Consider the following 27,175-nt stretch of genomic DNA (forward strand, 5'->3'; position numbering starts at 1 on the left):
AAAATGGGGATCTACTCTCAGCTGGGGCCTTTGCATGCTACTGTAATACAAATAATTATTAATAATAACCAGAGATGAACATGGTGTTTTTCAGACAATAAACAGGGGCATGTTCCTGCCCCTAGGAGCTTACAATCTAAGAGAGAAAACACAGCAAGAGATGACCATAAAGAAAGGGTAAGGTATAAAACAAAGAGGACACAGGGTCTGATCATAGCAGATGCATCTTGTTAGTTCCTCTTTTTAAAAAAGCAATATATTAAAATGGGAAGTCGAGTTGGGACACTAGGGGGAAGGAAGTCAATTTAAAATAACTTTTGTATAATCTTTTGGAGGCAAATCTTTCAGGACATTCTCAGCTAAGCAAACCTGCTTTGTTGCCCCTTGAATATATACAAGTTTCCTTTTTCAACATCAGGCTATGTCCAACCACATTCACAGGTAGTAACGAACCATCAAGCTTTGCCAGAATCCTGCCAGGTTTTCAGGCTGCTGCTTTTTGCCACTCAAGCCAAGATACAAGACTTAGCCCAGAAAACGGGCTGCCCTTTCTCATCTGTTTTTCACCAGCTAAATGATGGTTAAACATGCTCCCCCTTCCAGGCCCTGCTGTGCAGCACAAAATCCTTCTGCTTATTTCACTGGCCATTTTGAATTGCAGTTACTACTAACTAACCAGTGCAAGCTTTTGGGCAGATAACTGAGCAAGCACCTTTGCATCTGAAGATCCCTGGGTCTTTGATATGCGCATCGCATGACATTGCTGGGAACAGCAGTGAAATGTGTTTTTTGTTTAAAAATATGGACTCAAATATGTTCTCTGTTTCTCTTGCTTTTATCAACAGTTGGCTTTGTGCAGCGAGTGCCTGTGCCGCGGTATAAATCAAGTTAATTCCTAAGGTACTTTTCTGTGTTAAGGCTGAAATTCCCATTTTGGTTCACTGTCTTGCATTGTGAACTAAATTATTTTCATAGCCCCAGAAGGGCACGTTGTCAGCACAGACTTACTGCAGTTATATACCATAGCCGAAACATTAATATCTCTTCTAAATATAGCGTATTGACAAGGTATCTGGTATAGTGTAAATCCTAGGGACATTTGATCCAGATCATTAAAACCAAGTGAAGGGATCAAGGAATAGATCAGGTTACTAATTCAAACATGCAATGAATTATTAATTCCTCTATTAATACTACCGGCCTCCTACTTTTTATTTTTTATTTTTTTTCAGCTAGGCGGCTTTGAGCAGATCCTTGCTGTTTCACGACAGTAGATTTGTTTGCCTCGTAGCACAGCTGTGTCTGAGGATGCGGCGTATTCACTTCGGGTGTCTTGTGGCAATGACTTTCTTGTGTGTGGCAAACAGGATGCATGCTAAGAAAGGTAAGACTCTGTTTGGTTGTGCTCTACATCAAAGCACCAAGGGTTAACTTCCAGGGGCTCCATCATTTTGATGTCCAGCTGGAGTAGCTCTTACAGGACTCTGGCAGCAGGCACGCTCCTAGGTCCCCTGTTGTGTGTATGCATGAATGAACGATGCCCGTTTCATGGGCTTTTTGATAGTCTATCTGGTTTATCAATATCTGATGTTGTTTTAGTACCTGATCCTGCCCGCCCTTATTCACATGAGCCATCCTTACACACACACAGTCTCATTGACTGCAACAGAACTAGACATGTGGGGAAGCAGTTGCAGGCCAAGCCCTTATGCATTGTTATGCGTTATTATTATTACCGTATTTACTCATTTGTAAATGGCTCTGTTTTATTTAGATTTTTAATGTATAGACAGTACAGTGTGTGCAGATGTGGCCTGGGGCAGGGCTGCTCCCTATTCTCCAGTAAGCAAGTGGTTAATCTTAGCCAAACTTCCTCCTCTTGCACATGTGCTCAGGGGATAGGCTATCAAATGACTGCTTGGAAGACAGGCAGTGAATGGCAGGGCTCCCGCTGCCCCCAGGGTCATCGGACTGAGTTGAGTGCCAGGCTGGGGGGCATTTGCAGTTGCTCTGGGTTTTTTGTTGTTGCTTATGTTAAGCTGATTAACCCTTATCCCTTGCTGGTGGCACCCTTGCCCTGTTTCCGCTGCATTGTCCCAACTATTTACACAGTAGACTGCATGGGCCAGTTCTTCAGCTGGTGTCTCTATTGAACTTAATGGACTACGTACACCAGCTGAAGGCCTGGGTCTAAAGCAGTGTGGAAGTTCTGGATTTGCTTTTTAACTATAGATATGAAATATTACAGTCGCATCACTAAAACCTGTGCCATTAACTTACTCATCAGCACTTGGACCTTCTTTGTAGGAGGGTGGTGAAGCACTGGAATGGGTTACCTAGGGAGGTGGTGGAATCTCTATCCTTAGCGGATTTTAAGGCCCGGTTTGACAAAGTCTTGGCTGGGATGATTTAGTGGATGTTGGCCCTGCTCTGAGCAGGTGGTTGGTCTAGGTGACCTCCTGAGGTCCCTTCCAACCCTGATATTCGATGATTCTATGTAGTGATGTGTCTGGCCTGCGGAAGGTCACTTTTTGCTCACCAGACACTGACACAGGATCAAATGCTTAAGAATGCTGCTTGGTTGAATTTGTGTTTCATTCTTGTAGTGTGTGAAAGACTGAAGGGTGGCACTGTGGAAGTCTCTACATCAGTCTCCAGTTACTCTTCTGAAATATTTGTTTGCTTCTCTAAGTATTTATTTTTTTAAAAACCCACCATCGCAACAAACTACTCTTCTTTTAAACTGGTTCAGAAGTAGGGAAAGTCCAGCAGAGGAAATACCGGCTAAAATTTCACTGCCACATTAAGGATTTTGTAGAGTCAGATATTGACAGCTTGGTTTTGTCACTAAATTAACTAGAGAGACTTACACTCCCTCCCTTGGAGGAATTCAGATGTTCATTAGAAAGACACAGAGGCAAGTCACACAATTTGGACCCAGATCAGAACTTCAGCAAAGAGCTGTTTTTAGTGCAGAGTTTTAGGTCTGGCTTGTCTGTAAAATGAAGGCAATGTGGACTTGATCCTGGACTAAGAACATGCATCTCTCAGATCAGGCTATGAAATCTGTCATGTTTTCACCGATAATCAGTGGAGGTCCTGTGGCAACAGCATCTCACAGTGGAGCTAGGAAGTCAAAGGTGCACAAAACATGAGCAACCCAAAAGTTAAACTATACCCTCTTGATCCTCCCAGGGTTTGATTTCAGTTCAGAGGATGGGCAGGAGTTTGGGGCTGTCCTGGTGTCTGAGTTAGTCAGGATAGATGTGGACTCTGGGAGCTACTCTTGCAAGATGCTGATCCCTTCAGTGCCTTGGAAGCTAGTGGGAGCTGAGGGTGCTCACTTTGTAGGATCTAGCCTAAGGCTGGGGTATTTCCTTGCTGGAAGAGAAATGAGTGGACACAGGTTCGGGAATGCTGCATTGCTGCTCTGTGCACGCTGCACACAGAATTACAATGCACACATCGTCTTCGTGGTGGCCTCAGAGCGGGATGGGGCAAAAATAGTAGAAGTGCTCACGTGGGTGCAGCACCACATCCAGAATGTCGCTCCAACCAGCTCTGTATCGAGCCCCCAGGCACATGGCAGCTTCCCTGTGTGTTTTAACTCCTCCAGGAACACGTACTTAAGCTGTCAGTCAAAATTACGGCAACTCCAGCCAGCTGGGATATGTCGTTCAACCTCGCAGGGCTTGGAATTGCTAAATCTGGTGGGGCTGGGCCAGTGGGTTGTCCCCCTTTTCCCATTTATGTCTTAATTAGAATTATTATATTATATAATATTATATTATAAAATAACACTGAGACGTCCCAGCTGAGTTTGGGGCTCCATTGTGCTTGATGCTGTATGTACACATGTATGTATGTCAGAGACACTCCCTGCCCCAAAGATCTTTCAGTCTAATCAGAGGTGATATCAAGGCACAGAGAGGTGAGATGACACCTCTAAGGTCACACAGCAGGTCAGTGGCAGGGCCAGGGCTACAGCTCCGATCTCCTGACTCCCAGGCCACTAGACCACACTGTCATCTGTTCTGCAACACGAAATAAGTCCACTTGAATTCAATGAACCTCCCTCTTAATCCAAAGGCCTCACATGGTGCTGGCTGCTCATGAGCCAGTGTCACTTACTGCGCTCACTTAAGTACCTTGAAGCACTGAGCTATTAATTCATCAGTAATTGTCTCTGAAGTAACCTTTACCCCCCCTGCAGGCTCCCCGCTTAGCTATTTATTTCAATAACATTATTAGTTTAATACCTTCCCCTCATTACTTTATCGCCTATCCCTGGTAATTACCATGTCAATTTGCTATCTGACCATCCTGCCCATGCGCAGGTGCCCAAACACACAAATGTACATTAACCGTTTGTCTTTGACTTCTCATCACAATGCACATTTATGCCGAGATCCTCCATGCTTAGCAGGTCACAGCACTGCCAAGCATAATGAAAAGCAATGTGACTGATTTGCAATAGACTTTGCCCAGACTGAGAGCATATTGACTTGTTTGGGAATCTACACATGTACCTCAGAAGGGACAAAAGGTCTTTCTTTGCTCCCAAATGTGGTATACAGAGCCGGATTTAGGGGAAAGCGACCCAGGCGACTGCCTGGGGTGCAGGGCTTGTGGGGGGGCGTTGGGCTTGGGGTGCTGTTTTTGTTGTTAGCAATAAAAGGGAAAATAAAAGGTTTGAAGTAAAATGTTTCAGGTATTCCTTATGTGGATTCATTTTTCACTAACCTTCTAGAATGTTCTGGACCTTTGTAGAATCTCATGGAACCTTCCAGACTTTCTGAGAACTACATTTTCCTTGAACCTCCTAGAATGTTGTCAGCCATGCCCTCATGGGTGTATAAGGGGTGGGGCATTGCCAATCAGTCAGTGAGATATAAGAATGAAGTGAGAGCACAGTTGCGCTATTGTGAACCTTGTTTTATTGTGTAATTGTGAAAGTACACTTGTGTTTTAAGACTTGAAGCATGTAAGTAGCGACTAATAAAGGACATATTTAATGAGATGCCAGAAATAACTACCAAATCCCTTTCCATGCAACAATTTAAAAGAAATACTGTTACTTCTTTTGCCATGCTTAACACGTAATGTTTGATGACTTTCTAAGACTGCGGAACATAGACTTTTGCTCTCCCTAACACTATCTGTTTTCTCCTGAAGAAAATAAAAGATGTCCCTGAAGAAGCCTTCAGGAGCTCAGTATAGAAAGCAAAATGCGCAATTGCAATCTAGTTTGCAGCAAGGGACAAATTTGATGGGAAAATATCTGAAACCGAACAACAAAGGCCAGGCTTTAGGCAGTAGCAATCGTCTCAGTGCAGAAGAAATTGAGGAGTGAAGTGTAAGTGATGGAAGCCCTATTGCTAAGGAATTAGCAGATTTTCCTGAAGATAAGAAATGGAAATGTGAGGAAAGTGGTGGAGAATCGTCCAGTTTTCCTGGCGATGTAAAGAAGGGTGATGATAAAGAAGAATGTGGCTCACATGAAAAGGAGAGTGATGACAAAGAAAAATCTGTTTTACATGAAAAGAGAGAAACTATATAGAAGAATCAGCCTCACATGATGACAGAAACAGCAGTGAGAAAAATTGCACACCACAAATCGATACATCAGATCCTGCTTTATGACCAGCGATCCTAAACTCTGCTGATATTGATCATACAGTTTTGAACGAGCTGAGCAAAATCGAGGATATGACATTTCCAGTAAATAAGCAGAAGTGACACTTCTCAGAGTCACACTGTGAAAGAATGCTCAAGAATGGTGAGAAACTGAATCAGCTTTGGCTAGTTTACTCAAAATCAGGTGACAAAGTGTTCTGTTTTTGTTGCAAAATATTTTACAAGAATGCCAAATTGTTGCGTGCGCTTTCTGTGTACAATTACCGGCATAGCTTAACTGATGCTCTCAAGCAACATGAAAAGTCACGCAGCCATTTTATGGCCTACTCCAGATGGATGGAGGATGAGTCGAGGCTCAAGCTGAATAAATGCATAGATGCAGAAAAGCAGAGCATTGTTAATGTAGAAACCAAGCATTGTAGGAACATGCTCAAGTGTCTGATCTCAATTACCCTCTTCTTGCAAAGAATAATTTGGCTTTCTGGGGCTCATTGGACAAGTTGTTCACTGAACATAACAGTAATTTCCTCAGTTTTGTTGAGCTCCTTGGGAAATACAATGATTTCATGCGTGAGCACCTACGTCAAGTAGTTTGTAAAGAAGCTATGGACCATTACTGCAGCAAAACAATTCAAAATGAATTGATTTACCTTTTGGCAAGGAAGGTGCTTGATAACATATTGTTGCAGCTCAGCAAAGCAAAGTACGACGCCGTAATAATGGACTCCACTCCCAACATTAATCACAGTGAAAAGATGTCATTTACAGTAAGATTTGTTGATGATGAGGATGGCTGTATCCAAGTAAAGGGACACTTTATCTGTTTCCGTCCTGTGGATGACTCTCCTGGAAAAGGCCAAACAGAACTGTTTATGAACATTTGGAATGAGAATAAAATTAACCTTCAGAACTGCGGCGGCCAAGGCTATGACAATGGTGTGAACATGAAGGAAGAAACAGTGGTGTTTAGGCAAGGATCCGTGAGCTGAATCCAAGAGCTTTCTTCGGGCCTTCTGGCTGCCATTCATTCAACCTGGTTGTGTGAGATGCAGCGTCATCTTCTTTAGATTCAGTATCTCTCTTCAGAGTACTGCAAAAAATATGCATCCTGTTTTCAGCATGAACTATCAGGGGGAAGATCCTCATGGACAATGTTACAAATCTGACAGTGAAGCCACTAAGTGACACTCTTAGGGAGAGCCACATTGACAGCATAAGGTCAGTGAGGTACCGAGTGACTAAGGTTTACGACGGCCTGATGGAACTGGTGCAGTCTGCATACTACAGATGTCATACAGATGGTATGATGAGATAACATGATTTTGGCAATTAATTGATCTTTAACTATTCATGGTAAATAGGCCCAATGGCCTGTGATGGAATTTAGATGGGATGGGTGTCTGGCTGGTGAATCTTGCCCACAGGCTCAGGATTCAGCTGATTGCCATATTTGGGGTCAGGAAGGAATTTTCCTCCAGGGCAGATTGGAAGAGGCCCTGGGGGTTTTTTGCCTTCCTCTGCAGCATGGGGCACAGGTCACTTGCTGAAGGATTCTCTGCACCTTGAAGTCTTTAAACCATGGTTTGAGGACTTCAATAGCTCAGACATAGGTGAGAGGTTTATTGCAGGAGTGGGTGGGTGAGATTCAGTGGCCTGCATTATGCAGGAGGTCAGACTAGATGATCATAATGGTCCCTTCTGACCTTCATATCTATGAGTCTATGAGTCTAAGTAAAGCCAAGACCATTATCTGACACAAGGCACAAAGCCTGGCATACCAGATCACTGACTTCAAATCTCTGGTCTCAGTTGTGATTTGGCACCATATCCTGTTCCAAGTAAATGTTGTAAGCAAGGCATTACAAACTCAGTCGATGGACATCATGACTGCTACTGTTTTGATGAGAAACTGCCTTGATTTCGTTGTGGCCTACAGAGACAATGGATTTGAAGATGCCATCACTGCTGCCAGAGAAATGGCGGAAAACTTAGGAGTTGAGCCTGTCTTCAAGCAAACTCGTATTCATCAGAATAAGAGACAGTTTGGTTATGAGGGCAGAGATGAGATGATGGGAAGCTCGGAAGAAAAATTCAAGAGGGAGTATTTTTGCTCTCTTGTTCACACTCCTCGAGTATCCATTGAAGAAAGGTTTGGACAAATGAAGCACCACGAAAAGCCCTAACCTTAGTAAGCTGTTGGCAGACAGAAGAACACTCTTGAACAATTGTACTGACCTTCACAGGACGCTGATACTTGGGGAATGTTCGGACGTCAATGATAAAGACCTCTATGTCAAATTAGACAACATCTGTCACATTTTGCAACACGGGAAGCACTCTCCACTCCAAGTTCTCCAATTCATTTATGATGCAGAGCTGAAGGACACTTTTCCTAATGTGTAGATAGCTTTGAGGACTCTGCTCATGCTGCTGGTCACAGTCGTGAGTCGTGAGTGCAGCTTTTCAAAGCTCAGGCTCATTAAAATGTATCTTCAATGGACGATGACCGATGAGAGACTGACATCACTTGCTATTTTGTCGCTTGAAAATGCCATTGGCCAGTCTTTGAATCTCTCTGACGCTGTGCTTCAGTTCACGAGGACAAAGGCAAGAAAAGCAACCTTTTGAACTAAAGGACAACGGTTAACAGTCTAAGGCTGTCACCTACTGTAACGCTATTTAATACTAGTCCACCCAATGTTCGTGCAAAGTTCAATTTCTTAATGTTAATACATTTCAGTTATTCTTAAAATTAAAAAAGTTTCTGTAAGCTTAAAGGAAACAGTTTTTTTTATTTGCTTATATATGGCATGAATAAATACAGATTTACAGATCCTAGCATGCAAATTTATCATCTTATATGACAGAGATAAATCATGCATGTAAATCATGCATCAAAGTCATGAAATGGGCTACAAATGCAATAAAAAATAAGGTATTCAAAAGTTTAACAAATTAAGGGGGCATTTTGTCTAGGGCTGGCCCTGGTGGTATATGCTTAGCACAACTGCACATTCATCCACTCTCTGATTCTGGTGAGTTGTAGGTGTTTGCCAGCTACTTCACACTCCCTTTATTTTATAGTAACTACATTGCAGTATAAAAGAGCAAACAATGGACACTACACTGCTTAGACTGGGCAAAGCTGGAGGTTTTCTACACAAAATGCCGATGTCGTATATTGGGCATAAAGTGGAATGACTTAATCTGTAATGCAGATGTTTATGGTCATGCCAGTCTACAGACTACTGGGGTCATTGTTCACAGACAACGCCTTACGCTTTTTGGACATGTCGCAAGAATGCCACAAGAGGTTCCAGTGAACGCCGTTCCCCGGGTGGCTTGTAACATCCGGGATAAAATTCCACCAACCAAGGGTGGCCCAGAAGCAGACCCCCTATTAAACGGATTCGTCAAGTCTGTTATGATGTTGGACTTTTGGGCCATCAAGCCCTTGTGGCCGCACAGGAATGGACCAAATGGTGAACGATCACTATGGCCAACTGTTCAGCTGTGTGTTGAAGAAGAAGAAGACGTGGTATAAAGTTTTCATTTGAAAATCAATCGGTAAATCCATAACTCACTGGTAAATGAATCAAGCCTTTCACTCCTGTTTCTCTGAGCTTAGATTTTCATATACCAGCTTTAAATATTTCCCCCTCCCCCCCAACATATTAGCACTGGAAAGATGAAAGTTAATAGAATGCTGACAAGACTGACAGTTCTGAGTACTCACCTACTTTGACAGTGATTTTGTTTTACAGTTCATGCTTTCAGGGGCCAGGTGTTTGTATGCTGTGACATACTCAGGATACAATCTAGACTAGTGAGTAACTGGGTCACCCCTGCCTGCTAACCTGGGGTGCCCTTTACACCGTTTTTCTGTTGTTGCCTCCACTTTCGGACTGCTCACTTTAGCATATAAATCCCTCCCTGCTATGTCTTGTGCATTGCAGCCCGCCAGCCTGAATTAAATTGCAGGGTGACCCCAGCACATTCCCACTTCCAGATTTCCCCCCAGAAATGTATGTACTGTACTGCCCAGCCCTCTCCCGGACTATACAAACTCATATAAAGTCCTGCATTTTAGTAAGATAAATGATATGCAGAAATCCTGTAATGCCAGATGGATTTGCCCAAACACTTCAATTCAAACACACGCACTTAGATAGAACAAGTGTGCTAACTAGATTTAAGTGAATACAAGTAATGAGGCATAAAAGTCAGAAATGGTTACAAGAATGGTTACAAGAAACATAAAGAGCAAACACAACTAATGCCTAACTTAATGAACTATGATAAATTCAAAGCACAGTTTTTCTCACCACACGTTCTCAACAGTCTTACTGGCTGAACTTCTTAGGCCAGGACAACTTTCTGTGTAATGGCTGCTTCCTTTGTTTCTTCTGGTGCAGTGAATTGGTGGACAGAGAGAGAGAGAGAGAGGGAGGAGGAGAAGGAGGAGGAGAAGGGGACGAGGTTCCTCGGTGTGTTTGTCCCCCTTTGTATAGTGTCAGTCTCTCCCTTGGAAAGCTTTTCCAACTGAGATTCAGGAGACAAAAAGTCTGTTTGGATGAGAACTTATTACTGTTTGTTTGGGGTTTTTTTGTTTTTTGTTAAGATATAGATTTTTCGCCCATACCTCCTTTCCTACTAAAGAATGGCCATTTATCAGGTACTGGCCTATTGCCCTCATTTACGCCTGGCTGAGGTGTGAGCTTGCCCTTTGTCTCTGAGGGACTGGTTTGGCCATCCCCAGACCTGAAACATGTTTAGTAGAATCCTATAACTTTACACACAATGTTGCTACACATGTTTTACCAGGACAATAATGCCCAGCAAATTCTGAATTTTCAAATGACACCTCATGAGGCATACTTTGTACAAAGATTGTTACAATAGTGTGCACGGGGTGAATTCAGGGGTATATTTTCTCACAGGTGCCTTTTCCAAACAAGCTCCTCTGTGGACTTTTCCTCAATAAAATATTCTTCCACTGATTAAAAGACAACGTTTGGAAGTAAATGGATGGTCCAGTCCCCTTGTGGGGAAAATACAGGCCCCAGCTAGCTCTCCATATGCTCAATGGTAGCCAGGAACATTGTGTGGTTGCTGTTGTGTATTGGGGGTGGCAGGATACGCTACTGTGGTTCTTGATGTTTTATGACTCCTAATGTTCCAAGAAGATACTTGCTTCATACACAGTAGCATCTCTGGTCCGCCTGAGAGGTCTGCATAGAGGAGACGGAGGGAATGGCCACCCAGCACAACATCCTTCTGAATGGGGTGCTGGAGGTGTCAGATCTGCCTTTTAGATTCAGTTAGTATTGTTGTCATCTCCCAGACAGTCAGTGAATTCTGGAGTGCGAAGGCAGCTTTCCAAGCAGGGTATAACTGAGGCCAGTGTCTCCACTGGTTTCAGATTCACTGTGCTTTTTTTCCAGGAAGAAAAAGGTCAGAAAGGACCACATGGAACTCGTTTCCTGGAGGAAGATTTCAAACAGGCAGCATGAATTAGAATGGGAAAGCTCTCCTGTGTAGCTATGTGTATTCATCTATTGCAGGGATCAGCACCTTTGGCACGCAGCCCATCAGGGAAATGCACTGGCGGGCTAGGATGGTTTGTTTACCTGCAGCGTCCGCAGGTTCGGCCGATCACAGCTCCCACTGGTCATTCCAGGCCAATGGGAGCTGCGAGAAGGGCGGGCAGCACATCCCTCGGCCCACGCCACATCCCGCAGCCCCCATTGGCCTGGAATGGCGAACCTCAGCCAGTGGAAGCTGTGATTGGCCGAACCTGCGGAAGCTGCAGGTAAACAAACTGTCCTGGCCCACCAGTGGATTTCCGTGATGGGCTGCGTGCCAAAGTTTGCCGATCCCTGATCTATAGATATAATATAAACAACTCAATGACCTGAGAGGGGCCAGTATCTTTAGATTAGAGGGGCAAAGGATTGGGAAGTGAGTGAGCAAACTATCCCTGAATGAAAATAGATTAATAAATCACTATTAATTATTGTTTCTGTAAATGACTTTGGCACAACAGCATCACCACCACGTTGAGTTCCATCTTAAAATCCCACTTCTGGGCTCCTGCCCTCTTTTGCCCGAAGTACTTTGCAAATATACAGAAAATCACTTTGTGCACCACTGAAGTGCAGACACTTTTAAGAGCAAGCAGCTCCAAAGAGCAATTATTGTAACTGGTTTGCAAATCATCAGCTTCGGAGATTTACCAAGCAGATAAATATTCTGTGGTTTGTTTGTTTTTTTTAAGCAAAGTTTTGTTTACTCTAGGTGTCAAATGTGGCGGAGTCCTCTCCGCACCATATGGCAACTTCTCCAGCCCTAATTTCCCTGGACTCTACCCCTATGACACTGAGTGCACTTGGCTCATAGTGGTCACAGAAGGATCCTCGGCCCTGTTGACCTTTGACCACTTTGACCTGGAATATCACAACAGCTGTGACTACGACTACCTCAAAATCTACAACGGCTTCTCTGAGGATGAGGGGAATCTCCTGGGAAAGTTCTGTGGCAAGAGCTCCCCTCCACCGTTTACTTCTTCCTGGCATGTCATGTCCATCATCTTTCACTCGGATAAGCACGTGGCCAGTCAAGGCTTTTCTGCAACTTACCGGAAAGGTTGGAACAGTTTTTATGTGGTGTTTCCTCAAAAGGTTAATGCATGAAATGCCTGGGTGAAAAACTTCTAGGTTTGCTGCATAGCAGTGGACAAAGAGACTGTTACACAAGCACCTTTGAAACAAACAGTGTCCCACAAAGTAGAGTTAAAGGATTATACAGAGTGAAATAATTAGGGATGTGATGAACACCCGGCTCAGTTCTGATGCGAATCTGGTCTGTTTGAGGGTGTTTGAATAAACTCTGCTAAAAATCTCTCCTCCCCCCCCCCCCCGCCCCCACAAATTACAGGTCTCGCATAGTGTCAGGCTTAAAGTGTAGCTCAGGTCTGAAAAGTGAGTCTGCAAAATCCTGGGGTTCCAGGCTTATTTGCTTAACTGTGTTGTTAGACCTGGGCAATGAACAGCAGGGATGCACAGGTATAACAGAGAAGGATTCAGCCCTGCAATGGGACCGTAGTGCTGAATGAGCATCATGTGATGTACCATTTTGACTAGTAAAAAACAGGACAGGAGAGTAAAAAACACTTTCCCTACAATGCCCCCTGAAGGAGGAATCTCCCAGGCCCAGTACATTAGTCCATCATCAGTCTCCAAATGGAATGAAACTTGGGTTGCTCTGCTCATTTGGTGTGAAACTTCTTTTCCTTATGGAGTTGGAGACAACATACAGCCTTCTACACCCCAAAGCTGTTTCTTTGCCTCCTTTGTTCCTCTTTCTGGGGTTGGGACATGTGTGTGGATGTTCTCCATCCCCTTTGTGGGCTATGGGACTTCCCTCTGCTTCACGTGTGTAACCTGTCTGTGTTTGTTTCCAGATGTTTGTGGGGGAGTGCTCACGGGCCTTTCCGGCGTGATAACAAGCCCCGATTACCCCGAGAATTACCCTAATAATGCTGAATGCCGCTGGATCATCCGGGCAGTGCCCAACTCCGTCATCAAGCTGGTTTTTGCTGACTTTCAGATAGAAAACAACGAAGGATGCAATTTTGATTATGTGGCCGTCTATGATGGGCCCACTATGGGGAACATGCATCTCAGCCACTACTGTGGGAATATGAAACCCCCTGATATCGTCTCTTCCACGCATGAGCTCCTGTTGGTGTTCAAGTCAGACTTCAACATAGGAGGTAGAGGCTTCAAGGCTTATTTTTTCTCAGGTACGGAGGCAACTGCTTGTCCAGCGTAAGTTACCGGATATATGGAAGCCCTCTGGGCCCTCTCCTTCTCAACCACTGTCCCAGGGTGTTGCTCTCACAAAGGAGGTATAGATTTACTGTTCCTCCACCAATGGCAAGATCTTTTGGGTGCAGACTGGCAAGTGAAATGGTTTGATGTCATGCTTGTGAATTTTAAGCCTTAGTATCTGAGGGGCTCCCAGAGGGTGGAAGAGGCCCTTCAAGCGTCTGGGTCGTATTCATTTAAATAAAAAGTACATTTAAGAGCGTTCTGACTTTAACTCTAGAGAGACAGAATCGTTCACTGGGCAGGTGACTGAACTAGGACTCAGGAGGAAAGAGTTTTATCCCCACCTCTGTCCCAGCTCGCCGGGTGATCTTGAGCAAGTCATTCCTATCTAGGTCCTTCTGCGGCCCCAATTACTATAGCATTGAAGCCTCCCCAAAATGTTTATGGGGCACCTTTGTAGAGAAATGGTATCAGCCTCATTTTACACATGGGGAACTGAGACACAAAGAGATCAGGGGACTTACCCAGAGTCACGCAGGAAGCCTGTACCAGAGCTGGGAAGTGAACCTACAATTCCTGTGTCCTAGGTCGGGGTCAAGACCACCCACCCTCAGTTAGGGCCATAGTCTGCTTCCTTGAAGTCAATGGCAAAGCTCCCAGTGACCTCGGCAAGGTAGCACTGTCAGGAATCGGGGCCTGCAACAGCAGAGCCAATCTCCAGGCAACCTAACGAGCACAGCTGGCCTGTAGCAGGCTGACAAATAGGCCACACAGCATGATTGGTGGGAAGAGTCAGCAGACTGGCTCTGAAGGCCAGCTGCAGCAGCCGTGCAGTGGCTGCGCAAAGCGTTTGCCCATGGCTATGACAGTCCTTGTGTCTGCCTAGTCCCAGCCTTGCCTCACTCCAGTTAACCCAGGCCTGACCCTGACTCCTGCTCTGAGCTGTAACCATGACCCCTGTCTATGGCCTGGTCATGTGACATGTTAAGCTTTTAACTTCTGTTTCCCTGTCTGTAGACTTCCCTTTTCCCTTTTCCCTTCTTCGCCAAAGCACACTAATGTCCTCAGTTGAAAAGCCCTGCATGGGTGCGCGTTGTTTTCACTATTCTTGAACTCCTTTGCGTTGTGTGGAGTCTGGCCACAATTGTGCAGCTAATGACCCCCCTAACTCTTTGAACGTTTGGGGCAGATTATACAGTATGTAGCTGTGAAACCTTTATGTGGAAAAGATAATTGTTGAGATATATTTTAGCAATAAAATCAAGGGAACCCCCCAGCAGCTGCTCCCTCCACCAGAGGTTTTGGTTTGGTTGGTAATGCCTTTTCTTTTTCTAACCAGGCGAATGCCAGGAAGTATACACAGCCATCAAAGGAAATTTCTCCAGTCCTCAGTATCCCAACTTTTACCCCAACAATATCAAATGTCATTGGACCATCCAGCTTCCCCCAGGATACCGAATCAAAGTCTTCTTCCTGGACTTGGCTCTGGAGGGGCGGAACAGTCTAACAGATGGCTGTGATTACGACCATCTGGCAGTGTTTGATGGAGGCACTGAGAAAGCTTTCCTCCTGGGGAAGTGGTGTGGGAGAGAGATGCTGTCTCCCATAACATCCACTCGAAACAAACTGCTGTTGGTCCTCCACACAGACAGGAACACGGCCAACAGGGGGTTCTCGGTAGCATATATTGGAGGTAAGGCATGACTCAGTGCATTGATCCGGTTCTCCCTCGCTCCCTGCTGATAGTTGTAGGGCAAGGCTTCAGAGAATTATAAATATGGGGACAGTCAGTAAAAATTGTTCCAAAAGTACATGCACAAAAATTTGAGCAAATTTGTGCACCAAACTTTTGCATGCATGCTGTTACTATAATTGCACATGCAAATTGGGCAAGTGTGCAAAAGGCTAGCCAGTGGGGAGTTATAACTGGCTCTTTGCATGTGCGATTACCCAGCTGTACCTCTGCAACCACCGTAATTGCACATATCAGTAGGGTGACCAGATGTCCCAATTTTATAGGGACAGTCCCGATTTTTGGGTCTTTTTCTTATATAGGCTCCTATTACCCGCCACCCCCGTCCCGATTTTTCACATTTGCTGTCCAGTCACCCTACATATCAGTTGGACACTCCGTTGTTCAAATGCCTAGTCATAAAAAAGTGCATGACATATTTTTGTATCAGCATTTCACACATGCAATCAGATCTGCAAAGACACTTTTAAAAAGAAGTAGCCCCTGGGTTATATACTAACCCAGCCACCTAGATCTGGGATGGAAGGGTTCTGAGACACTGAACAAATAAAACACTAGGCCATGTTTATGCCTGGTGACTCAGCCTGTGGAGTGACACCAGGCAGGAGTTTGGCTGATAGGGTCGTGCATAGGAGACTGGCCAAACCATGACTGGGGAACTGAGTACCTGTGTTCCCAAACCTTGTCTTGCTAAGATAGCTACAAACTTACATAAGCTATTGTTCGAATACTTAACACAATGGCATCTGGGCATCCTCCAGTAAACTCCTGCCCTTCATTCATAACAACCACCCTTCCACTGATTGGCAAGAACTTAAAAGCCTGATTTAACAGGCAAGCCTTATAACATGGCCAAACTTGGCTCCAGTCACCTATGAAAAGGAGCAAGATCCTCAAGTTAGGAGGAGAGAGGAGAGGAGAGAAAAGGCAAACACGATCCTAGGCTGTATGAGGCTAGGCACTTCCAGAAAAGAGAAAAATGTTTAATGCCCCTGTACAAGCCACTGGTAAGACCTAAATTTGGAACATTGTGCACAATTCTGGTCACCCGGTTCTAGAGGAATGGATTCAAACTGGAACAGGTGCAGAGATTTGCTACTAGGATGATCAGGAGAAGGGAGGGCCTATCTTATGAGAGAAGACTGGAAGAGCATGGCTTGTTTAGTCTAGCAACAAGAAGGCTGAGAGGGAATATGATTGCTCTCTGAGTCTGAATACATTTGGCAGGCAAATACCAGGGAGGGTGAAAAGCTATTTAAGTTAAAAGGACAATGTTTGCACAAGACCAATGGGTATAAACTGGCCATGAACAAACTCAGGCTGGAAACTAGACGAAGGTTTCTCACCATCCGAGGGGTGAGGTTCTGGAGCAGCTTCCCAATAGGAGTTGTGGGGGCAAACAATTAGTTTTAATAAAGAGCTGGACAAATTTAAGAGTGCAATTGTATGATGGGGTTGCTTGGGATGTGTGTGTGGGGCGGGGGCGGCCCTGGGGCTCACTTCTGGTCTACGTCTATGTTCCTGAAAGCTCATGCTTCAGAGTTTCAGCTGGCCACCAGGAGGGGGCAGGAAGGGATTTTGTGCACGCCCCCTCCTCCATGTATTCTGGGAGGTTGTGTGGTGATGATGGTGGTTTGTTTTTGTGTTTATATCGCCTTCCTCTGAAGCATCAGGGTTGGCCACAGTGGGAAAAGGGACGTTGAGTGGGATGCGTCAGACCAGGGCTCTGAGGTGGCTCCGAGCATTCTCATTCTCAGGTGCTGGGCTGGCTGGTTCTTGCTCACGTGCTCAGGCTGTAGCTGATGGCCACACTCCACATATTTTGCCTTCCCTGCAGTGTGTGGATCACTTGCCAGGATTATTTGGGTATCTTTCACTCAATCATTTCCCTGCCACTGCAGGGGCCTTGGGCACTGGTGCACTTTGGTCCCCTCCTATTCTCTGCCTGTGGCACATACTAGTCTAGTCTCCTGTGGGCTGTAATACGTGGGTCTCATTTTGGTTGTTGGGTTTAGTGTGTGAGTGTTGCTGGCCAGTGATATATAGGAGATCAGACTAGATGATCTGGTTGCTCCTTCTGGTCTTAGACTCTGAGACTCCCCTGAGGGGCCGATTATCCCACATCTACCTTCTATGGGGTTTCTTATGCACCTGCCTCAGAAGCATCTGGTGCTGGATGCTGTTGCAAACAGGTTACTGGACTAGATGAGCCATGAGTCTGATCCAGACTGGCAATCCCGATGTCCCACAGAATATGTTCTTGCCTGTCCTGGAAAGCTCATGCCTCAACCTGCCAGCAAGAGAAGTTTTCTGGCCTCTGTCATGTGAGAGAGCAGATGAGATGATCATATGGCCTTAAAATCTGTGAACCTGAAGTGTCCTAGTGGGGACCTATTTAAACTCTCTCTCCTGTTCTTTGATTATTATTTATATCCCCCATGTCTCCCACATCTGGGGACTAATCTCCTGCCCTCAAGACAGGATGGAGGTTTGGCTGGAATTGGCAGAGGCCCTTACTCCTTACCTTCAATGGCTGAAATTAGCACAAGCAGTGAGCCCACTTTTGTGGGGAGGGGGTCCATAGCAGACTGGCAAGAGGCTCAGCAAGAGACTCACTCTCACAAGGAATATTCCCTTGGAAATAAAAGTGTCCTGTGGACTCTGTTTTCAGTGAGAGCTTCCTGGGCGTTCTATCTGTAAAGCCACATAAGTATCCTGGGGTTTGTGAGGTACCAGCAAGGGCTGTGTCTTTGGAAACGACCCAAGCCACACTCTGTCAGCCTGGAGGTTCCAGGATATGGAGATAGTTGGCAGGAGGAGCTGCCCAGATGCTTTCTTGCTGTGTAATGCTCCTCATATAGTTGTCAACCTTTGTGCCTCCTCAAAAGGGGGTGAATTGATGGCATTCATTGTATTTCAAGATAATTGTGTTGGAGCTGACCTGTGTGTCAGGGATGATTCATGACCTATTTCTGCTCAAGATGATCCTCTCTGAGTATTCAGAAGGCTTTTAGCTAAGGAGCTGCTTGTGAGTGTTTGCGGATGGGACTAGCATAGCCTCTACTGTGCTTTCTTTTTTCCTCCCCTTACAGTCACAGTGCAGGGTAACCTCTTGGGTTGGGTAATAGAATGAGAAGGGGGATTATAGCTGAGCTCGGTAGCATTGCTGTAGTTTAAGGTGGAATCAGTGTGGTGATTACAAACCTCATGTACTTAACGTTTTATAACTCAGCCATCAAAGTTCAAACTTGATGTATGAGATTCTGAAACCCTGGCGAAACATCGGAATGTCTTATGCACAGAGACACAATCACCCCAAATTATACTGGTGGTGTGCTCTGGGTGCAGGATTCTTCTGGGTTCTGCAGTATAAAAGACAGTAGCTAGTTGGTTTCAGCCACAGTGACTCCAGAAAGTCTTCCGTTTTGCCTAATTTTATGTTTGGCAAGGGATTAATCTGCTTCATGCCATTGGCATTTTCAGAAAACTCAGTGGAGCAAAGGGGAGGGAGGAAGGTCTGCTGATGAAAGCATAGGACTGAGGAATTGGAAGGAGGTAGCTCTAGTCTTTGCTCTGCCACCAACTTCCTGTGTGAGCTGAGGTAACTCACTTAACCACCCAGTGCCTCAGTTTCCCTATCTGTAAACCAGTGATAATGTCTCCCTTCCCTACAGGGGTGTTATGATGCTTAATTCATTAGTATTTGTGAAGTGGTTTGAAATCATTGGATGTACTAGAGAAGTGCAAAGTGTTCTATATTAATTTTTGACTAGTGTCTGCTCCTGGCATAAGGAGTCTGTAACTTACCAATGGATTTTTAATTCGGACATATTTTCCATTAGACGCTAGTGATAATTATATGAAGAGGCCAAGTTAGGCCCAATGCCTCTAACTAAGAAGCGGCAGTACATATGGTCAGCAACAGATCCTTTTAGCAGCCCATAAACATATAGGTTTATGATTTCAAATAGATCACACCAAGTCTGTTTAATAAGTACGTTTTAAAAATGAGTATGTTAACCCTCACCATGCTGCTGTGAGGGAGGTTCATAAGCATTCTCTATTTTGTAAATGGGGAAATTGAGGGGGAGAAGCTAAGCGACTTGCCCAAGTCTGCTGGAAGGACCAGTGTCACTGTGGAGTTCACACAGGGGCTGCTGACTCTCAGCTCTGTGCTCAGAGCACTAGGTTGAGCTGCCTCTCACACGAGCTTGAGAAAGTGCACTAAATACTACAGTCAAAGGTTCCCTTTTAAGTCACACTAAAGTTTTCATTCTGACCAGCAAACCTAGGCCATTCAAAGTGCAGATGGTACTCCAGGACATAGTATGGTCTGTGCCCATGTGTATAATTCCCATTGGTGTCAATCATGCACGCCTGTTAAGGGCATGACATGGCCCTTATTTAGCTGTGTCTACACTACGAACCTTACAGCGGCACAGCTGTACCGCTGCAGCTGCGCCGCTGTAAATTCTCCTGTCTAGCTGCTCTAGGCCAGTGGGAGACAGCTCTCCTGCCGGTATAATCAAAGCACCCCCAACAAGCCGCAGTAGCTATGTCAGCGAGAGAGTGCCTCCCGCCAGCACAGCGCTTTCCACACCGGCGTTTTTGTTGGTGAAACTTTTGTCGGTTGGGCTGTTGTTTTTTTTCATACCCTGACCAACAAGTTGCACCGACAAAAGTGCTAGTGTAGACGTAGCCTCACAGAGCCGAGATATTGCTGAGGTCTTTCTGCCTTCAGATCCATCCTGGGTCACTCTGATTTTGTCATAATTCACATGATGAGTGAGCTGCTGCATTTAGCCTTCTGGGCCCAGATCCACATTAACGTTTAGGCTCTTAACGTCCAGTGATTTCAGTGGACGGTAGGAGCCTAACTGCCTATGTCGATCTGGTTCCTAATGTCTGTTCTGAATCTGAGGCCTAGCCTACGCTACAGAGTTAGGCTGACGCAAGGCGCTTATGTCGATCTAACTATAGAAGCAACTACACTAAAATTTCACTCCTGCCGACGTAACTGCCCGTTACACTGAAGGCTTGTACACATTACCACTTACGTTTGTACAACTTACATCGCTCAAGTAGGGTTGCCAATTTTGGTAAGATGTATTCCTGGAGATTTCATCACATGACATAATCTTTAATTAAAGATTACTCTTTAATTCCTGGAGATTCCAGACCAATCCTGGAGGGTTGGCAACCCTAGATGTGAATAAGCCATCCCCCCTGAGTGACATAAGTGACACCGACCTCAGCGCCAGTGTGGACAGTGCTATGTTGGCAGGAGAGCTTCTCCCACCGACGTAGCTGCTGCTTCTCGCGGAGGTGGTTTTATTATGCCGACGGGAGAACTCTCTCCCGTCATCTTAGAACATCTTCACCAGACAGTTTACAGTGGCACGGCTGCAGCACTGTAGCATTTCTAGTGTAGTCAAGCCCTCACTTAACTCCACCTCCATGAGAGGCATCGAGTCAACGTCGATGTAGTTAGGTTGGTGCAGTGCCCGTGTACACACTGTGTCGTTTGCATCGATTGAGACTGGCTGTCAGAAGCCATCCCGCAGTGCCCCACACTGACCGTACAATCGAGACAAGCGCTCCTGGTGAGGAAGCACATCGCCAACAGGAGAAGCAAAGTGTAGCCGTGTACAAGCGACGTCATTATTGGGAAGGCTGTCTGCCGACATCAAGGAGGATGCCTTAATTGTGTAGCGTGGCCATGCCATGATTCTGCTTCCCGCCTCATAATCACTGTGGTTTATTCTTTGATTTCCAGTAGCATCGAGAAGCTGTCATGGAGAGCAGGGCTGCATTGTGCTAGGCACTGTATATACACATAGTGAGCGACAGAGTGTAAGCTTTTCAGGGCGGGAACTAAGTAGACAAGACAGACAAAGGTGGAGGAGAAGATGGAGGAAACCGGTGCAGAGGTCAAGTGCCTCCCCCAAGGTGATACAGCAAGTCAGTGGCAGAGCAGGGAGCCAAGTCTCCTGAATCCTGCTAGACCCCGTTGCATAAATCCATATGATGAATGTTAAATTTTGAAAGGAAAAAGTAGAATGTAAAACCACTATTTTCCTCAGCAAATTATCTCTGCATGTTACTTTCCTACTCCTGCCAGTGATCTGTGTACACACATCCGCTTGCAGTTAACAGTCTGTGTGGTACAAACCTACCTTAAACAGCCACTGCATAGGAGCATGACCATTTTCATGATGGAACCTGGGATTGCTTCGTACTGCACAGAATGAGCCTCTTGTGTGAAGTTTCCCTTGCAGTGACTCTTTCTTTGGAGTAGAGATTCAAATGGTAGAGTGTTCTGCTCTGGTTCCAGAGAGGAAGGGTGGCCTGGTGGGTAAGGTACTAGATGGGGCTGTTGGCGAAGAGGGTTCAATTCCTCCCTCTGTTGTGGGTGCCCTGTGCGATCTGGCGTCCCTTGCTTATTTGTATTACAAGGGGCAGGAGCTGCCTCTTACCGTGTGTATGTACAGCAGTTAGTAGAGCTGGGGCCCAGTCTGATTTGGGATCTCTTGGCACTAATGGACAATGCATAACAAACACCGTAGAGGCTTGAAACTGCTCTCATTCGTCTGGTCTGCACTAGCAGGGTTAGATCCCATGGTGGCAAGTACACTAGAAATGCCACGAATGGCACTCCCTCAGTGGCAGTGGAACAGTAGGAGAATGTAAAGAAAAGGCCCCAGTGGAAGTCCTGACACTAAACTGGGAGGAGAGGTAGATACGCTGGAGGGTAGGGATAGGCTACAGAGGGACCTAGACAAATTAGAGGATTGGGCCAAAAGAAATCTGATGAGGTTCAACAAGGACAAGTGCAGAGTCCTGCACTTAGGACAGAAGAACCCCATGCACCGCTACAGACTAGGGACCGAATGCTAGGCAGCAGTTCTGCAGAAAAGGACCTAGGGGTTACAGTGGACGAGAAGCTGGATATGAGTCAACAGTGTTGCCAAGAAAGCCAATGGCATTTTGGGATGTATAAGTAGGGGCATTGCCAGGAGATCGAGGGACGTGATCGTTCCTCTTTATTTGACATTGGTGAGGCCTCATCTGGAGTACTGTGTCCAGTTTTGGCCCCCACACTACAAGAAGGATGTGGAAAAATTGGAAAACGTCCAGCGGAGGGCAACAAAAATGATTAGGGGACTGGAACACATGACTTATGAGGAGAGGCTGAGGGAACTGGGATTGTTTAGTCTGTGGAAGAGAAAAATGAGGGGGGATTTGATAGCTGCTTTCAGCTACCTGAAAGGGGGTTCCAAAGAGGATGGATCTAGACTGTTCTCAGTGGTAGCAGATGACAGAACAAGGAGTAATGGTCTCAAGTTGCAGTGGGGGAGGTTTAGGTTGGATATTAGGAAAAATTTTTCATTAGGAGGGTGGTGAAACACTGGAATGCGTTACCTAGGGAGGTGGTGGAATCTCCTTCCTTAGAAGTTTTTAAGGTCAGGCTTGACAAAGCCCTGGCTGGGATGATTTAGTTGGGGATTGGTCCTGCTTTGAGCAGGGGGTTGGACTAGATGACCTCCTGAGGTCCCTTCCAACCCTGATATTCTATGATTCTATGATTCATGGTGTGCTCAGTGCAGTAATGGGCAAAGTATATAAAATGACATACAGAGAGAGGGCTGTATCAGGCTCTTGTAATTAGCGTAAATATTTTTCTGTCTAGGTGGACCCATGAAAGGATGTTAGTTGGGCTGTCCATGTGATTTATGGTCATTTTAAAGGAAGCCTTCAACCCAAGAGCGAGGATCCATTTTCTCCTCCCCTTGATTTAATGCACTCTATTTATTTGGTAAATCTTCTAATGGTTCTATAATGTACTAAGTGTAGTAAAGTGACACAATTTTTTCCCTATTGATTTTGTTGCATCTTATTAGTTTCATAAGAGTCTGATTCTAACAGAGTTCATTAGAATAATTCAATAATTCATATTGTTAGTGTTTGGGCTCGGTGGGAGGTACCTTTAAATATAATGGGCTTTTTTGTTCTTATTTCCCTTTCCCCTTGGTGTCTGTGCTTTTTTCTCCATGCAGAAAGGCCAGCTGCTATATAGGCAGACACAGATGCAACACTTTCTGTAGAACTGTAGATGCAGGGCCTGATTCTCCATTGCCCTGCTCCTCAGGTAGACAGTTACACTAGTGCAAAGTAAAGTGGGGTCAATGACTGCCCAAGGTGCATGGCCGTGAAGAACCAGCACGAACCTAGCATTTTACATCATCAGAGTTCAGCGTCACCTTGATTTGTCTTCTCAACACACCTGCCAGGTAGGTATTGTTACCCCATTTCCTAGAGCGGGGGACACGGAGGAGTAGAGCCCGGGGACACCGATGTACTCAAGGCCGTTCCAATATTAGGATGCGGAAGATCCGAGCTCCCAGTCCTGTGCTTCATGCTGTTCAGCCACGTGGTGCTTCATACCCGTGCCTGACTCACTGAGGGATTCCAGTCCTGAGAAGCTGCTGCCTTGCTGGTGCTGGGTGTAACGTTTCCCACAGCCGCAAGATAGACCAGCAGGGTCGATAACAGAAACCGTGAGACTCCCATGTTTTGAGAACTAGCTCCACGTACCACATGCACAGACTGTCTACGCTACAGCAGTTACGGCCCGGCAGCTGTGCCACGGCAGTGTAGACGCTTCCTACGCTGATGGAAGGGGGTTTTCCATCAATGCAGTTGATCCATCTCTCCAAGAGGTGGTAGCTATGTCGATGGAATAATTCTTCTGGCGACCTACCTGTGTCTACAGCCAGGGTTTAGGTTGATCTAACTATGTCGCACGGGGCATGAAATTTTGCATGATGTAGCGCGGTGGCCCTATGTTTTAGGTGTAGACCAGGCCTGAGGTGGATCCACACTGGGACCAGAGTATTTCACAGAGAGCGGGGAGGAAGGCAGACCAGTCAAACTGTTACATAGACATGCCTGAGGAGAGGGTTCCCTCACCAGTGCAGAAAACAGAGTGCTCAGCTGGTGACAAGAAGACAATCCTACACTGCTCTAGGCCTGGGGCAGGAGTTACACATCTTTAAAGGGCACATTAGACACTACCATGGCCCTGCATTGGGGTGGCACTGAGCCGCATTGCCCCATGGGGACCACAGGAAGGCAGAATGCTGTGCACATGCTCTCAGACCTCTTTGTGGGATGCAGCCTTTAGCTGACCAGTTTGATTGGCATCCTTCCCACCACACTGCTCCCCCAGGGCGGGGGCTGGCAGAACCAGACCCAAAGTATTAACCATGTGGTGTGCGGACACAATTGGTAAAGCCAAGCATGCCAATAATGGGTTACAAACTGGTCTGAAACGTGCGGCTTCAGCAGGATCTTGGATAACTAGATCCCAGGATGGTCAAGTCTTTTTAGATTGTCAGAAGTGCTCTGAATCACATCCCGAAGCAAAGGGATCCAATACACATCCTGTGGTGTTCCCAATGGATGCTGATGCAGAATCTTGCTAACCCCAAGTGTTCACAAATCATGAGTCAGGCCCCCAGAAAATCTGAGATTGGGTTTAAAATTCATTAGACTTTTAAAAATGATAAACGTAGGGTTCTTTTTCTTTGTCTTCTCCTTTCTGAGCCTTTAGGTTACACTCAGATCATGCACTTTCAAGCTCTTCTCCACTACCGTAAGGACTAGAAACTTTACTGCGGTTTTTTTTTTCAAATGAAAGCTGAAATTCTCACATAATCACCTGACTCCAGCAGCTGGGGCTTTAAGAAAAACATTATATATCAGAAGACTCACAATAAAACTGCAAGCATTGTCAACATTGGTCACTTGCTTGTGGATGCCACTAGTAGTCTTCTTTGTATGACATGATGACAATAGCTACAGTGCTAGTCTCAGCTATGGGAACTGCCTTGTACTGTAAAATCCCCACTTGGCGCAGTCTTGTGAATTTTAGACAAGCTTCTTTCTTCCCCCACAACAGTTGTTCCCGTGAACGTCAGCTGCACGCGAACAGATTTCCAGATCCAGATTCCTGTGCAGTCTCTTGCCCAGCTGGAGAGAAATAAGATTTATTTAGGGACCCCAGCCTGTCCTGCCCAAGTGGTTGGCCTGAACTTTAAAATACACACCAGGTTCGACACCTGTGGTACTGAGTCCCAGGTAAGTGATTAGTACAATAAGGAGTGAATCCTATTTACCTAAAACAAATACAGTAAGATGATAAAAAATCTGCATCCAATGATGCACATGCATGCATGCATAGTAAGAGACAGTCCGTCTCCTGAAGAGCTTACAATCCAAATATACAAGATTAACGGTATGTCTACACTGCAGAGGGGAAAAAAATCCCACAGCACCAAGTTTCAGAGCCAGGATCAGCTAATTCAGGCTCAAAGGGCCGGGTTATGGGGCTAAAAATAGCAGTGAAGAATTTGGACTTGGGCTGGAGCAACTTGCAGGGTTTCAGAGCCCCAGCACCAGCCTGAGCTTGAACATCTACACTGCAATTTTATAGCCCCACAGCCTGAGCCTGGGCTTGTTGTGGGTCTTTTATCACAGTGTAGACGTACCGAAAGGGTCTGCGAGAAAGGGATTATTAGCCCCATCTGTATAATGGGGATAACGAAGCACAGAGAGACGAAGTGACTTGCTCGAGGTCAGAATTTTGTACAGTTGAATTAGGCTATGTTCTGTTGGGTCACTGTAAGCTGCTCCCCACGTGAACACAGGCCTGAAGCAGAGGGCACTGTGTACCCAGCTTTTAGTTACTCAGATAAAACTATGCACATGCTTTTGGCAGCTCTGATTAAATTTCCCCCTGCCTGGCATGAGCAAGCCCCACCATTGCTGCATCCAAAGCACTCTGTGCACTGGACACAGCTCTGGTCTCTCACACTCTGGCCCCTGGTAAACTAGCCCCAGTTCATAAAAGGGGAAACTGAGGCACAGAAAGGCCCACCTCTTTAGAGATGGTCACTGATTCTGGGTGAATTACTTTGGATATCCAACATGAGGCTCCTTGGGTCTTATTCAGAGATGCTGAGGTCCTGTCGCTCCCCTTGAATTCAGCTGGAGTCTGGGATTCTCAGGAAATAGGTGCTGGACAAAAAACTGAGGAACACAAAAATCAGTGGCCATTTTTGGAAAAACTTGGCCCAAGTCACTTCCCTAGGCCCACACAGCAAGTCAGTGCCAGAGCCAGGAACAGAATCTACAAGTCCCAACTCCCAGACCTTTATGGTGAGCGTTGGCCTGACATGGTTGAGTGGCTGAGCACTTGCAACTCTCATTAACGTCCCTGTGAAATAAGGCTCCCTATTTCTAGGGAATTTGATCAACCTGGTTTCTGCCCCATGGCCTACCCTCATACACTGTCTTATTCTTAATGCGCGTTCTCAGTGCAAGTTTTCAGGCTGCTGGCAATGAAATGCCATGAATACCCTGTAACTCTCCTTTCCCTGGGGGGAGCCTAACTCCAGCCATGCCCTGAAACTTTTACTCTGGAGGCTTAGTTTTTATTAATTTGAAAGGCTGACAAGTAAAAACAAACCCTTGTCCTTTAAAACCTTTGTCTTCTAGAAAAGAAACCACACGTCTGTGATTGTCAGTATCCTGTATATCGACTTCTCAGCTGGGAACCAGGAGGACATTCATGAGTATGAAGTGCAGTGCGAGCCTAAGAGGAAAGAAGCCTCAGTAAACCTTATCTCGAGCTCTGACCCCTACCGGCTGAACCAGTTCGCGGAGAACCTGGTGGAGTCCCACGGGCAGGATGCAGAAGCAGTGGAGGCCGATGAGAGCAAGAGCCAGGACACCAGTGACATTGTCTTCATTAGCATCTGTATTCTTGCCGGTATCCTCATGGTGATTGCTGTGGTTGGACTCGTGCTGCTATAGGATGCTGCCTTTGGCCCAATTCCTCCTTGCCTGCCTTCTCTCCCCGTCACAGACACACATGCACAGCCAGTGTCCT

At 45.7% G+C, this 27,175-nt stretch overlaps 1 protein-coding gene across 1 annotated transcript; it reads left to right on the forward strand.

The window, feature by feature from the left end:
• Positions 1-1,308: 1,308 nt before the first annotated feature.
• On the forward strand, positions 1,309-27,175 carry CDCP2 (CUB domain containing protein 2; the record flags this gene model as incomplete). The annotated part of the gene is made up of 6 exons (XM_084636349.1): positions 1,309-1,384; positions 11,935-12,282; positions 13,100-13,441; positions 14,809-15,162; positions 25,184-25,362; positions 26,782-27,175. The coding sequence occupies 6 exons, from the start codon at positions 1,309-1,311 to the stop codon at positions 27,097-27,099; spliced, it is 1,617 nt and encodes a 538-aa protein (XP_084492475.1). The 3' UTR covers positions 27,100-27,175.

The sequence above is a fragment of the Lepidochelys olivacea genome, assembly GCF_965140295.1.
Source record: "Lepidochelys olivacea isolate rLepOli2 genome assembly, chromosome: 8".
Lineage (NCBI taxonomy): Eukaryota > Metazoa > Chordata > Testudines > Cheloniidae > Lepidochelys > Lepidochelys olivacea.